Here is a 16005-nt window from a genome sequence, read left to right on the forward strand (position 1 = left end):
TTGTTGATGTTTTTTTATCTTAAAAAAAAAAATGGTTTTATTGACCTTTTCTGTCTTCCAACGGTTTTATTGATCTATCTCTTTTATTTATTTTCTCTCTGATCTTTGTTATTTCCTTCCTTCTGCTGACTTTAAGGTTTCTTTGTTCTTTTTCTAATTCTTTTAAGTGGTAGATTTCTTTGTTTATTTGAGATTTTTATTTGTTTCTTGGGGAAGGCCTGTATTGCTATGAACTCCCCACTTAGTACTGCTTTTGTTGAGTACCATAGCTTTTGTAAGCTTGTGGTTTTATTCCTGTTTGTCTTGAGGTATTTTATGAAGTCTTATTTGGTCCCATCATCGACTCATTTGTTTTTTAGTAGCATGCTGCTTAGTCTCCATGTGTTTGTTCTTTCCCTGTTTTTCCTTATGTGGTTGATTTCTAGTATTATAACATTGTAGTCAGAAAAGATGCCTGAAATAATTTCCAACCTCTTGAATTTGTTGAGGCTTGTTTTGTGACCTAGTATGTGGTCTGTCTTAGACAATGTTCCATGTGTGCTTGAAAAGAATGTGTATTCTGGGTTTTGGAGGAATAGTGTTCTATAGATATCAATGAAGTCCAGCTGGTATGTTATGTCATTTAGGAACGCTGTTGCCTTGTTGATTTTCTGTCAGGATGATTTGTCTGCTGATGTATGTCAAGGGCATAGTAAAGTCTGCTACTATTATTGTATTCCTATAAATTTCTCCCTTTAGGTCTGTTAGTATTTGTTTTATATATTTAGGTGCTGCTATATTGGGTGCATATATGTTAACAAGTATAATATCCTCTTCTTGTATAGATCTCCCTTTATCATTATATGTCATTATATAATATCCGTTAAAACTCAGCATTCAGGAAACTAAGATCATGGCATCTGGTCCCATCACTTCATGGCAAATAGATGGGGAAACAATGGAAACAATGACAGACTTTATCTCTTTGGGCTCCAAAATCACTGCAGATGGTGGCTGCAGCCATAAAATTAAAAGACACTTGCTCCTTAGAATAAAAGTTATGATCAACCTAGGCAGCATATTAAAAAGTAGAGACATTACTTTGCCACCAGAGGTCCGTCTAGTCAAGGCTGTGGTTTTTCCAGTAGTCATGTATGGAAGTGAGAGTTGGACTATAAAGAAAGCTGAGCACCAAATAATTGATGCTTTTGAACTGTGATGTTGGAGAAGACTCTTGAGAGTCCCTTGGACTGCAAGGAGATCCAACCAGTCCATCCTAAAGGAAATCAGTCCTGAATATTCATTGGAAGGACTGATGCTGAAGCTGAAACTCCAGTACTTTGGCCACCTGATGTGATGAACTGACTCATTGGAAAAGACCCTGATGCTGGGAAAGATTGAAGATGGGAGGAGAAGGGGATGACAGAGGATGAGATGGTTGGATGGCATCACCGACTCAATGGACATGAGTATGAATAAACTCTGGGAGTTGGTGAGGGACAGGGAGGCCTGGTGTGCTATAGTCCATGGGGTCACAAAGAGTCAGACGTGACTGAGCGACAGAACTGAACTGAATGTCCTTCTCTGATTTTTTTTTCATGTCCTTTGTTTTAAAATCAGTTTTTGCTGATATGAGTATTGCTACCCATCCCACCCCCATTTTCTGTTTCCATGTGCTTGAAATACCTTTTTCATCTCAACATTTTCAGTCCCTTTGTGTTTTTCACCCTGAAATGAGTCTCCTATAGGCAGCACATTGTAGGTTCCTGTTTAATCCAGTATGCCACTCTCTGTCTCTTGATCAAAGCATTTAGTCCACTGACATTTGAAGTAATTATTGATAGTATGTGCTTACAACCATTTTAAACTTTGTTTTCTGGTTGTTTATGTTGTTCTTCTTTGTTCATTTCTTCTTTTTTTTTTCTTTGATAGCCTGGTGATTTTCTTTTAGAGTATGCAGAGTTCTGTTTTTCTGTTTGTGTGTGTGTGTATGTGTATGTGTGTGAATCGGTTGCATGTTTTTGATTTGTGGTTGCCACGATGTTCAAGTCTGTTGACACATAACTATATCTGCTTGCTTGATGATCATATAAGTTCAAACACATTCTAAAAGACCTGGATTTTTATGCTCCCCTTCCCCACATTTTGTGATTTTGATGCCTAATTTTACATGTTTATGCTTAGCCTTGTGCTGAATGATTAACACAACACTTTTGCTTTTGGCTGTAGTTATAATCACTTTTACCAAAATTTTTATATTTTTGCCTTTTTTATTGGACTGTTCCCTTTCCAATAGATTCTTATTTCTTTTCTATTTAAAGAAGACCTTTCACTATTTCTTTTAGGGTTGGTTTGTGCATTTGAGTGTGCTCAGTCATGTCCAACTCTTTGCAACCCTATGGAGTATAGCTTGCCAGGCTCCTCTGTCCATGGAATTTTCCAGGGAAGAATGCTGGAGTAGGTTGCCATTTTCTCCTCCAGGGGATCTTTCCGACTGGGGGATCAAACCCATGTCTCCAGCACCTCCTGTGTTGGCAGATGGATTCTTTACCACTAGTGCCACTGGGGAAGCCCAGGGTTGGTTTAGTATTGCTGAATTCTTTTTGTTTTTGCTTGTCTGAGAAACTCTTTATCTCTCTATTCTAAATTCTTCTGTTTTAAATATTTTGAGTCATAGAGTAGTCTAGGTTGCAGATTTTTCCCTTTCAGGACTTCAGCTATATCATGCCGCTCCCTTCTGGCCTACAGAGTTTCTTCAGAGAAGGTTTCACTCAATTTTTAGGCTTTTACAAAAAAAAAAAAATGTTGATTTCCACATGCAGTAATTTTTGATCCAGTGTATAAGAAATTGGCTGACCACACAAATCATTTCTATTCATGTTGTCTTCCTCCCTTCTCACTTATAGTTTGAAATTGCTATTCCATTCCTTAAAGCAGCAAACTAACTTGCAGTTTCTGTATACCAAGATACAAAGTAGTCTGTGGTGGCTTAGCAAAAATGAATTAAATTAGTTTATCAGAGTACAGAGTCTTTGTGGAATCAGGCTTGACTGTCATTACTGTATGACCTGCAATAACGAAGCCTCTCTGTATTGATAGGACCACTACATATGAATATTGGGAAGGTCAAAGGTACTAGAAAGTGCTTTAATAAGTATTTGGTGGTAAGTGATTTATTATTATTACCAATTATTTATTGGTTTATATTATTAATTATTAATAAGCAATTTATTAATTATGGTAAGTATACAACAGCTATATCAATGACATTCAAACAGGTGGAATGTCTTTAACTCAGCTATAGAACACTACCATTAGATTTTAATAATGATGCCAATGGCCAATGATTACTTTTCTTTTCTTTTTTTTTTTTTCTTTTTTTATTTTATTTTATTTATTTTTTTATTAGTTGGAGGCTAATTACTTCACAACATTTCAGTGGGTTTTGTCATACATTGATATGAATCAGCCATAGATTTACATGTATTCCCCATCCCGATCCCCCTCCCACCTCCCTCTCCACCCGATTCCTCTGGGTCTTCCCAGTGCACCAGGCCTGAGCACTTGTCTCATGCATCCCACCTGGGCTGGTGATCTGTTTCACCATAGATAGTATACATGCTGTTCTTTTGAAATATCCCACCCTCACCTTCTCCCACAGAATTCAAAAGTCTGTTCTGTATTTCTGTGTCTCTTTTTCTGTTTTGCATATAGGGTTATCGTTACCATCTTTCTAAATTCCATATATATGTGTCAGTATGCTGTAATGTTCTTTATCTTTCTGGCTTACTTCACTCTGTATAATGGGCTCCAGTTTCATCCATCTCATTAGAACTGGTTCAAATGAATTCTTTTTAACGGCTGAGTAATATTCCATGGTGTATATGTACCACAGCTTCCTTATCCATTCATCTGCTGATGGGCATCTAAGTTGCTTCCATGTCCTGGCTATTATAAACAGTGCTGCGATGAACATTGGGGTGCACATGTCTCTTTCAGATCTGGTTTTCTCAGTGTGTATGCCCAGAAGTGGGATTGCTGGGTCATATGGCAGTTCTATTTCCAGTTTTTTAAGAAATCTCCACACTGTTCTCCATAGCGGCTGTACTAGTTTGCATTCCCACCAACAGTGTAAGAGGTTCCCTTTTCTCCACACCCTCTCCAGCATTTATTGCTTGTAGACTTTTGGATAGCAGCCATCCTGACTGGCGTGTAATGGTACCTCATTGTGGTTTTGATTTGCATTTCTCTGATAATGAGTGATGTTGAGCATCTTTTCATGTGTTTGTTAGCCATCTGTATGTCTTCTTTGGAGAAATGTCTGTTTAGTTCTTTGGCCCATTTTTTGATTGGGTCATTTATTTTTCTGGAATTGAGCTGCAGGAGTTGCTTGTATATTTTTGAGATTAATCCTTTGTCTGTTGCTTCATTTGCTATTATTTTCTCCCATTCTGAGGGCTGTCTTTTCACCTTACTTATAGTTTCCTTTGTGTGCAAAAGCTTTTAAGTTTCATTAGGTCCCATTTGTTTATTTTTGCTTTTATTTCCAATATTCTGGGAGGTGGGTCATAGAGGATCCTGCTGTGATTTATGTCAGAGAGTGTTTTGCCTATGTTCTCCTCTAGGAGTTTTATAGTCTCTAGTTTTACATTTAGATCTTTAATCCATTCTGAGTTTATTTTTTGTGTGTATGGTGTTAGAAAGTGTTCTAGTTTCATTCTTTTACAAGTGGTTGACCAGTTTTCCCAGCACCACTTGTGAAAGAGGTTGTCTTTTTTCCATTGTATATCCTTGCCTCCTTTGTCAAAGATAAGGTGTTCATAGGTTCGTGGATTTATCTCTGGGCTTTCTATTCTGTTCCATTGATCTATATTTCTGTCTTTGTGCCAGTACCATACTGTCTTGATGACTGTGGCTTTGTAGTAGAGTCTGAAGTCAGGCAGGTTGATTCCTCCTCCAGTTCCATTCTTCTTTCTCAAGATTGCTTTGACTATTTGAGGCTTTTTGTATTTCCATACAAATTGTGAAATTATTTGTTCTAGTTCTGTGAAGAATATCGTTGGTAGCTTGATAGAGATTGCATTGAATCTATAGATTGCTTTGGGTAGTATGCTCTTTTTCACAATATTGATTCTTCCAATCCATGAACACGATATATTTCTCCATCTATTTGTGTCCTCTTTGATTTCTTTCATCAGTGTTTTATAGTTTTCTATGTATAGGTCTTTTATTTCTTTAGGTAGATACACTCCTAAGTATTTTATCTTTTTTGTTGCAATGGTGAATGGTATTGTTTCCTTAATTTCTCTTTCTGTTTTCTCATTATTAGTGTATAGGAATGCAAGGGATTTCTGTGTGTTTGCTTTTCTCTAATTTATTTTAAGGGGTAAATATTTGGTTGCTTTATACTCACTGCATGACTTTGCCACCAGATTTTGTAAGTGACATATAATCTTGTTCAATGGAAGGGTAAATATTAATGATCTATTTTTCTTTTTTTTCAAATTCTAAAATTGAGGTATAATTGACATGCCTGCATGCTAAGTCGCTTCAATCATATCTGACTTTTGTCACCCTATGGACTGCAGCCTACCAGGCTCTTCTGTTCATGGGCCTCTCCAGGCAAGAATGCTAGAGTGGGTTGCCATACCCTCCTCCAGGGAATCTTCCGCAACCAGGGATCAAACCCACATCTCTTATGTCTCTTGCATTGACAGTCATGTTCTTTACCACTAGCATATATAATGTTATTTTGGTTTTGAGTATACAGCATAATGATTTGATATATGTCTAAATTGTGAAATGATCACTGTAATAAGTTTAATTAACATCCATCACCTCACATGGTAACATTTTTTTCTTGTGATGAGAACTTTTAGATCTACTCTTTTAGCAACTTTCAATACACAATGCAGTGTTGTTAACTATAGTCACTGTACTGTCCCTTTCATTCTCAGGACCTATTTATCTTGTAACTAGAAGTTTGTACCTTTTGACCACCTTAAAAAGGTATAAACTTTTGGAAGTTTGTCTTTTTTAACCACCTTCAGTGGGAAGCATGGATGAAATGGACAGTTGTGGCCAAATGTATTTTTCAAGAGTAACCTAACAAAGATTTTTTGGGGCTTCCCTGGTGGCTCAGACAGTAAAGAATTTGCCTGCAATGTGGGAGACCCAGGTTCGATCCCTGAGTTGTGAAGCTCCCCTAGAGATGGAAATAGCAGCCCACTCCAGTATTCTTGCCTAAAGAATTCCATGGACAGAGAAGCCTGGCGGGCTATAGTCCACAGGGTCGCAAAGAGTTGGACACTGAGTGACTAACACTTTCACTTTTCCATTTTAATTCTAAAAGAATATGTAAGGTTATGTGTGGTGACCATAACAATAAAGCAATGCAACTGAATCCTGGAGACAGTTTTCTTAGTTCTTAAATGAAGAGTTTCTGGGGGAAGAACTGGCTTTCTGAAGTCGAAAGAGGAAAGACCCTGGTGGATGTGTGTACTGGGCTCCCCAGGATCGGTGCCGCCCACCCCTCTCTCCCTGAGCTTCCTTCCCTCCTACTGTAACCCCACCCATTGTGCAGCTGCCTCTCTCCCTAGACCGTAAGCTCCCCCAGGAAAAGGTCTGCTTGTTTCTGCCCCCACCTCTCAGGTCTGGCACAATCCCAGGCATGTAGTAAGTGCTTTACCAAGTTTCCATAACCCTCTGGAGAACCTCGCCCCAGTCCTGCAATGTATTGCTACTTGGTGTGCGTTGTAGCTGAGTCTTCAAAAGGCCATGCCACCATTCTGTCAAATCAGTTGCGTCGAGATGGTGGAGACATGATACGACTAATAAATTCCATGAGCATGGGCCCAGTGCTGTACTTCTTTTATTATAAAGTGAGGTTCTTGATCAGAAGCACGTGTAGAATATTGTGGTGATGGAGAAAACATCCTGTAAGTCTATGGACAGAAGCAGTGGGTTCAGGAAAGGCAAATTCGTATCTAGAGGATCTACAAGCACACCTCGTTTTATTGCACTTCACTTGGTTGTGATTTGCAAATACTGGTTTCTTACAAATTGAAGGTTGTAGCAACCCTGTGTTGTCAGATGATGATAGCATTTTTTAGCAATAAAGTATTTTTAAATTAAGGCATTTAATTTTAAAATTAAGGCATTTAATGTAAATATTTTTAAAAACATAATGCTGTTACATACTTAAAAGACTACAATGTAGTGTGAACATACTTTTATTTGCACTGGAAAACCAAAAAATTCATGTGACTCACTTTTTTTGTGATGTTCACCTTACTGCAGAGGTCTGGAACCAAACCCACAGTATCTCTGAGGTCTCCCTGTATTGTGGTAAATACACAATGCTGCCCCTTCCATGATAGAAGCAGTCCAGTGTAGTCAACCTGCCACCAAGCAGATGACTGAGCACCCCAGAGAATGGTTCCATGTCAAGGGCTCAGTATAGTTTCGCTTCTGGCAGACTGGACAGTTATTGGCCATAACCAGGTTACTCTCAGTGAATGCAAGTCCATATTTCCAAGCCCATGCATAAGCCTCCATCCCTACCACCATGGCCACTTTACTTATGAGTCCTTTGAGTGATGACAAGAGTGGCAGGGGAAAGAGGCTGACTGGTATCCATAGAAAAGGTCAACCCATCCACTTGATTATTAAAATTCCCCTTGGCTGAGTTCATTCTTTGGTGAGAATTCACATGAGACACAAATATCTTCACACTTTTTGCCCATTTAGAGAGGCCTATCCATATACCTCTTTCCCCAGATTTCTTTGTCCCAAGTTTTCCAATCATGTTCCTTCTAGGTCCTTGACCATCCAGCCCAACCACTGGCTACAGCCCATGAATTGATATAGAACTGCAGTATGGCCATTTGTCTTTCCAAGCTAAGTGTACAGCCAGGTACACTGCAGGAAGTTCTGACCACTGGGAAGATTCCCTTTCACCATCATCTTTCAGGGATGTCCCAGAGAGGGGCTGTAGTGTTGCAACTGTCCACTTGTAGGTGCTGGACATATCTACAGAACTATCTATAAGCTAGGTCTGAGTCTATACTTTCCCTGCCAATTGATCATAGGGAACTCCCCATGAAATGATGAAGCACCTGCTGGGAGAGACAAGACAACGTAGCAGCAATGGGGACCACAGGCATTTGGGCCACTTTGTCATGTAACTTACTTGTGCCTTCTGGGCTTGTTTAGGACAGATCACTTATGTATCACTTACATTTGATGATGGAGTGTTGCTATGCACACCCATCATTATGACATGGTGGGTCACATATTAATAACCTCCATTTTATGATGGGCTACTCAGGTCATGTGGTAACTTGGTGACCCACAGTCAAGTGTTCAGTCTGCACTAAGGCCCAGTAACAACCAAGAGCTCTTTGTCTAAAGGAGGGTAGTTAAAAGTGGAGGATGTCAGAGTCTTGCTCTAAAACCCTAAAGGCAGTGCTGTCACTTACCCTTGCTCTGCTTGTTTTGTTCTATTTGCTAATCACTCATGTTGGTGAAAGAAATGGCAACCCACTCCAGTGTTCTTGCTGGAGAATCCCAGGGACAGAGGAGCCTGGTGGGCTGCCGTCTATGGGGTTGCACAGAGTCGGACATGGCTGAAGCGACTTAGTAGCAGCAGCAGCAGCAGCAGCAGCATGTTGGTATGGATGATCTTTTATACTCAATGTGCTGATTCAAATGCTGATCTCTTCCAGAAACCCTCCCACAAAGACACACCCAGAAATCATATTTTACCAGTTCTCTGGGCATCTCTTAGCCCAGTCAAGTTGACACATGGAATTAACCATGCCACATGGTAGCTATTAGCCACATTGTCTATATTGCTTTAAAAATAATCAAAACTAAAAATTTGGTATCTCAGTCATACTAGCCATCATCCAAATGCTCACTAATTAGAGGCCACATATTAGATATAGAACATTTCCGTCCTCATAGAAAATTCTAGTGGACAGCACTGCTTTGGAGAATGAAACCAAGATGTGCAAAACTTCTCTGACTTGACAGAGATCAAAGGACAAGCCTGCAGAACCATCAGGAGAAACACTCATCTCTTAAACAATCCCAGAATATTAGTTAATGGCAAGACAATGGGTGGAGGGCCAGGGAAAGGGTGGTAATATTTTTGAAACTTCAGGCAACCTCTTTGGACATCTATATTCAGGTCAGTTCAGTCACTCAGTCGTGTCCAACTCTTTGAGACACCATGAACCGAAGTACGCTAGGCTTCCCTGTCCATCACCAACTCCCAGAGCTTACTCAAATTCGTGTCCACCAAGTTGATGATGCCATCCAACCATCTCATCCTCTGTCATCCCCTTCTCCTGCTTTCAATCTTTCCCAGCATCTGAGTCTTTTCCAATGAGTCAGTTCTTCATATCAGGTGGCCAACGAATTGTAGTATCAGCTTCAGCATCAGTCCCTCCAATGAATATTCAGGACTGATTTCCTTCAGGATGGACTGGTTGGATCTCCTTGCAGTCCAAAGGACTCTCAAGAGTCTTCTCCAACACCACAGTTCAAAAAGCATCAATTCTTCAGCACTCAGCTTTCTTTATAGTCCAGCTCTCACACATCCATACATGACTACTGGAAAAACCATAGCTTAGACTGGACGGTTCTTTGTTGGCAAAGGAATGTCTCTGCTTTTTAATATGCTAAGTTGGTCATAGCTTTTCCTCCAAGGAGCAAGCATCTTTTAATTTCATGGCTACAGTTACCATCTGCAGTGATTTTGGAGCCCAAGAAAATAAAGTCTGACACTGTTTCCTTTGTTTCCCCATCTGTTTGCCATGAAATGACGGGACTGGATGCCATGATCTTAGTTTTTTGAATGTTAAATTTTAAGCCAGCCTTTTCACTCTCCTCTTTCACTTTCATCAAGAGGCTTTTCAGTTCCTCTTCACTTTCTGCCGTAAGGGTTGTGTCATCTGCGTATCTGAGGTTATTGATATTTCGCCTGGAAATCTTGATTCCAGCTTGTGCTTCATCCAGCCCTGCATTTCACATGATGTACTCTGCATGTAAGTTAAACAATCAGGATGACAATATACAGCCTTGACGTACTCCCTGCCCAATTTGGAACCAGTCTGTTGTTCCCTGTCCAGTTCTAACTGTTGCTTCTTGACCTGCATACAGGTTTCTCAGGAGGCAGGTAAGGTGTTGCGGTATTCCCTTCTCTTGAAGAATTGTCCACAGTTTGTTGTGATCTACGCAGTCAAAGACTTTGGCATAATCAATAAAGTAGAAGTAGGTGTTTTTCTGGTATTCTCTTGCTTTTTCAGTGATCTAATGGATATTGGCAATTTGATCCCTGGTTCCTCTGGTTCCATATTCAGGTGTATGTATGCAATTCCAGTTCCTCCCTCAACATAATCATTCTTAAAAGCTCTTTCTGCATACCTTCCTTCCAGTGTGGAGGCGCCAACTTTGTTTCTGAAGTTGCTAAACCTTTCAAGAATCTGATGCAAACATTATGACCTGTCTCCACCCTACCTAGCCCTTTTTTCTATACATTAAATGAGTAACTGGGGAAAAGATGGAAAGATATGATTATAATTTATGTCCCTGTTTTAGGCAGAGTTACCTATCTGCTTCCAAAGACAAAATTAAAATGAATCCATTTTCTGGAACAGATACAGCCCGTAGTTCAGCGTTTTTTATGAGTGAATGATGGACTTTTTGCCAATTCTAATAGAGTCCCATTTGCCCTTTATAGTAGTAATCATTGCCAACATGTACTGAAGTGTTACTGTGTACCAGCCACTATGCTGATTGCTTTGCATGCTTTATTTAATAGCAGTCCTCTGAGGAGATTACTAATATTAACTTTTCTTTGCAAGTGACGAGGCAACAGGAGGTTAACCACCTTTTCAAGGTCATGCAGCTTATACCCAGCAGAACCAAGATGTAACCACCTGTCTGCAGAGTTTGTGCTCCGAGCCTTGGCGCTGTACTTTTTCTTTCTTTTTTTTTTTTTTTAATTGGTGAAGTTTTTATTAAATCCACAGAAGTAAAAACCATATCGTGAGGGACTAGGGTACGGGCCACCAAGGAGTGGGAGCCAGGCCACCAGAGGAAAGAGAAGGGGAAAGGAGTGACAGGACAGAGAACAGAGCCAGGCTGGGCTGGCTCGGGGGCTGCCCAGCCTCAGGGGCCCTCACCAGGGCCACTGGACAGGTCCTGGGCACTCAGGCCAGCACCAGGCAGGCTCAGCGGCGGGGGCTCCACCAGCACAGCAGAGAACTTGGTGTCCCCGAAGGCCTCATTCATGCGAGTCTCAAAGAAGCGCTGCAGGCCAATGATGGACTGCACGTCGGCCTTGTCCTCAGTCAGCTTGTTGAACTGCTTGAACATGCGGCCCACATCCTGGGCAAACTCCTGGGGGGAGCTGTAGGGGGGTGACAGCTTCTCCTGGAGGCGGGCTTGGATAAGGGTCAAGTCCAGGGTGCCCCCAGGCTGATCCCGGGAGAAGGTGGAGTCAGTAGCCAGCTGGTGCAGAGGCCGGCAGGGCTCATGGCAAAAGAGGGCCAGCAGAACACGCTCACACTTCTGCTGGTTGGCTGGTGAGAGCTTGGCCACCACTCTGGTACTATCCCCCCCATCCAGGTTCAGGCTGCCATCCTCCTCCTTCAGGTCGGGCAGCACATGGCAGAGAGAGCAGCTCCACTCCTCCCCTGGCACATCCTGTAGGGCAGGCAGGTGGCAGTCCAGGTGGAAGCAGAACTCGCACTGGTTGCACATGACCAGGTCACCTGGCTTCTGGCAGACACGGCAGATGGTTCCACTGTCATACAGGGAACCTGGGCCACCAGCTGGGGCTGAGGTGCCCTCTGGAGCCACCACCTCCAGACCTGAGCTGGTGCTGCCACTGGGTGAAGCCAGGCGGGGACCCTCTGCACCAGGGCCCTCCCCCAAGGCCATCAACACAGGCTTGGTCTCCGGGCCCTCGGTGGCAGCAGGCGGAGCTCCAATGGCAGCCTCTGTTTCTTCCTCCTTGACAATGGCCATTCCCGGCAGGGGAGGGGCCCCAGGGACCCCTGAGGGCGCAGTCCCAGGCTGGCCAGCAGCAGCGGCAGCAGCACCTCGCTCAATGACGATGAGGTTGTAATCTTCAGTGGTGCTGCCTGGGAAGACCTTGAAGACTGGTGGCTGGCTGTCAGCCGTGAGATCCAAGTCCAGGCGTTCGAGGCTCACCCGTGGCACCTTGCGCATGAGGCCACTCACCTCGCCGTCACCTGAGCGGGGCCGCTTCACACCTGTCTGCAGAGTTTGTGCTCCGAGCCTTGGCGCTGTACTTTTTCTTGATCGTGTTTATTATTCTGTGTTGGGTTTCATCTGTTTATTGTGTGTCTTTCCTTCAAGACTGAGGGCGTCTTAAGGACAGAGTCAGTGCCTCACGCATGGAAGTGTGGAGTTGCTTTTGGCTGCCACACTCCCTCCTATTTCTGAGCTCCCCCTCATGCTGCCTTTGTAGAGTTTACCTCCCCTGTGAAAACGTGAAATGGCCAGAAACACTCTCCTTGTCTCCAGACATTAGCGCATGGACACGGGACCTGGCTTGGCCAATCACTTCTCCCACCTGGAACACAGAATCTTGAGTTAACGACACAAGAGGGTGAGATGGTTGGGCCTTGTTCGTGGTGACAGTGGTCTTCTGTGGTGGCGGCACCTGGATCAGTGGTTTCTGCTGAAAATGGTTGTGTCTTCCTTCTTGCTGGCTCTCCACGACTGCCTTATTTCCTATCCATTTCCCATACCTAGGTTTCCTCCTCCCATCTGTTTCTTCCGGAATATTCTTTTCCTGTGTGTTGAGTTGGTTTCTGCTGCTTATAACCAAGAGTCATGACTAACACAGGCAGCTTTGAAAGGATAAAGGTAGTACTTTACTAACTGTTTGTTGAGTGAATAAATGAAATCCCATAGATAAGCTGTCAACATATCTTAAGAAGGATGGACTAAAAGTGGGAAGTAGGATAAGAATCACAGAAAGGGAGGTGGGAAGGAATAGTTTTCCATTTGAATTCTTCTCCTTATAACTTGCTAGATGTACTTGCTGTAAAGTGGAAGCTCTGACAAAGATGAGGCATGGGGACAACTGTCATTCTTGAAAATTAAATTAAAAAAAATTTTTTTTAATTGTCATTCTGAATCTTTTAAACAAAACTAAAAAATATTTAATTGAAAAATTCTTAAAAGTATAATTAGAAAAGAAAATTCCTCTGATTAAATCTGTGGTGCAGGTCTTCAGCCTCCGCTGAAGCTTCCTATGAATTCCACTATGAGCCTCTTCAACAACTGCTTTTCAAATACAGTAACTCTGAGCCCCTCCAGGTCACCAGTTACTTGGCTTACATGGTGACATGCTTGCAGGAAATTATCCTGTCCCTGTTTCCTGCAACTTTGACTGAGAGCAGGGATTAGTGTGGCTTTACCTTTTGTGAGTCACCAAGAGACATTAGGAAAGCACTTGACCTTTCAAGTTGGTTTTGCTGTCATCAAGCAAAACCTTTTGGCTTGAGCCTTTTGGTTCAGGCTATCATCAAGAAGTATTTTATAAAATTAAGTCTCATTAATCAGCACCGTAATAGTCCAGAAGGCAACCAAGTAGACATTAGACTTCACATGAAATGCAATTGGATAAATGAGCTGTGTAAGCTAGAGTGCAGGAAAATTGTTTAAATTTTGTATAAATGTTCACTTCTATAGCACCACATCAAAACAGTTAACTATATATTACTCTTATGCATTCAAAGAAGTTGGTCTTTCCTTGATTAATTACTTGATGACCCAAACCTAGCTGGGTTGTCTCAGTTTGGTTCTACACTCTGTTTATACTGTGTCAGTCAGGGGTCCCCAAGAGGCAAGAGGCCCCCTCAGGACTCTACGTGCTGTTCACTGTATCTATTTGACAGAGGCAGAGAAAGCCAGAGGGAGAGACAGAGTCACAGAATCCACTGTACTTCTGCCCTTTGAACAGACTGCAAACTCCCTGCCATGACTTACTATACTTCGCATGACTGCTAGCATCCCATCCACATCTCTGATTTTATCTTCTCACACTGAGCAGTTCTCTTTCCCAAACTTCCTGGTCTGGTGAACTCTTCCTCACACACACCTTTCTTACAGTCTTTGTTTGTGTTAAATAGTTGTTTGGGGGAATTCCCTGACAGTCAGGTGGTTAAAGACTCTGCAGTTTCACTGTAGGAGGTGCAGGTTCAACCCCTGGTCAGGGAACTAAGATCCTGCATCCCGAATGGCCTAGCCAAAAAAATCAAAGAGAAAACCTCATTAAAGTTTTCTATGATGATGGCATATTGTCTTGATGATATTTGGGGTATATTGTTGCTGTTCTTCAGTCGTTCAGTTGTGTCCGACTCTTTGAGACCCCATGGACTGCAGCACACCAGGCTTCCCTGTCCTTCATCATCTCCCAGAACTTGCTCATACTCATGTCCATTGTATCAGTGATTCCATCCAACCATCTCATCCTCTATTGTCCCCTTCTCCTCCTGCCTTCAATCTTTCCCAGCACCAGGGTCTTTTCTAATGAGTCAGCTCTTTGCATCAGGTGGCCAAAGTATTGGAACTTCAGCTTCAGTCCTTCCAATGAATATTCAGGACTGATTTCCTTTGAGATTGACTGGTTTGATCTCCTTGCTTTCCAAGGGACTCTCAAGAGTCTTCTCTGGAGTCTTCTCCAACACCACAGTTCATAAGCATATTAGGTTAAATAAAATATATTATTGAAATTAATTTAGCCTGTTTCTTATTTTCAGTATGACTACTATACAATTTATGTTTTCTTTGGTGGCTTCCACATAATTTTCTGTAAAACATACTTTATTAGGTTTGTGCTTGAGCACTTTACTGATGCTTTATCCTGAATCAGGCCATGCAGAGAGGATTGTATCAAGTATCGCTGGAGTACACGGGGAGGAGAGCCGTGCCCAAGGCATCAGGGAGGCTTTCAAGCAGGAGTGGCATTTGAAGTGGTACTCAGTTTTTTCAGACATCAGCAGGAGTTTCAAGGGTACAGACTCACTGTGGGCCTTCCTCTCTTCAGAGCCTTTGTCGACATTCTGAAAGCATGGAAGACCACATCATATGCCTCTACTCTATGAAAACCTGACGGCCACACAAGTCCTGGCTCTACAGAAAAGGGTCAAATCGAGGTAAGGGATACTCTGATATCTGAACCTTAATCTCAGTATCTGGCCTCATGTGCGTAGTATTTATGTCATGTAGTGAGTCATAGATAAACATTGCTGAAAAGTTGTTCTCCTTTCAAGGACATCTAAACACTGATTTCTAAAAATACAGTACAAATTTACACTGATTTAATACTCAATTTGGTTTGGGAAATCATACTCAACTGCTACTGTGATAAATCTTTGAGTTCTAGGGGACTTTGAAATGACATTGCTAACCAACCCCTTTTCTCTTTCAAAAACCCTTTTTGAGTAGGATATTCAGCTCTATTTCTCAGGAGCCTTATGTGCTAGACATGTGTGGAGTGAGGCAATGCTTTGTTTGTTTGAACCATTCATGGATCTGTGAAGAAACAGATTTGTTTCTTACAGTTGAGTAATAGCAGGTGTGTTAACGTACTATGCCTCTTTTTTTGGTTGCTCTGCAAGGACTGCAAGACCTTAGTTCTCTGACCAGGGATTGAACCCTGGTCCTTGGCAGTGAAAGCGCAGAGTCCCGACCACTTGGGAGTTTCCTGTGACTCTTTTTTCAAAATAATAACTTTACTCAGATAGAAGTCACACACCATACAGTTCACCCATTTAAAGTATACAGTTCAGTGGCTTACAGTATATTCATAAAGTTGTGCAACCATCACCACAATCAATTTTAGAATTTAGTTTTTTAGTTCAGTCGCTCAGTTGTGTCCAACTGTTTGTGACCTCATGGACTGCAGCACACCAGGCTTCCCTGTCCATTGAGTCGGTGATGTCATCCAACTATCTCATCCTCTGTCATCCCCTTCTC

General features: G+C 42.0%; 1 protein-coding gene across 1 annotated transcript; it reads right to left on the minus strand.

Annotated features, from left to right (window-relative positions):
* Positions 1-10974: 10974 nt before the first annotated feature.
* LOC122444329 (transcription intermediary factor 1-beta-like) lies at positions 10975-12315 on the minus strand (the record flags this gene model as incomplete). Its single annotated transcript, XM_043473035.1, has 1 exon — positions 10975-12315. A coding segment is annotated over one exon (1158 nt), but the record flags the coding sequence as incomplete, so codon positions are not given.
* Positions 12316-16005: the final 3690 nt, after the last annotated feature.

Source organism: Cervus canadensis, chromosome 6 (genome assembly GCF_019320065.1).
Source record: "Cervus canadensis isolate Bull #8, Minnesota chromosome 6, ASM1932006v1, whole genome shotgun sequence".
NCBI lineage: Eukaryota > Metazoa > Chordata > Mammalia > Artiodactyla > Cervidae > Cervus > Cervus canadensis.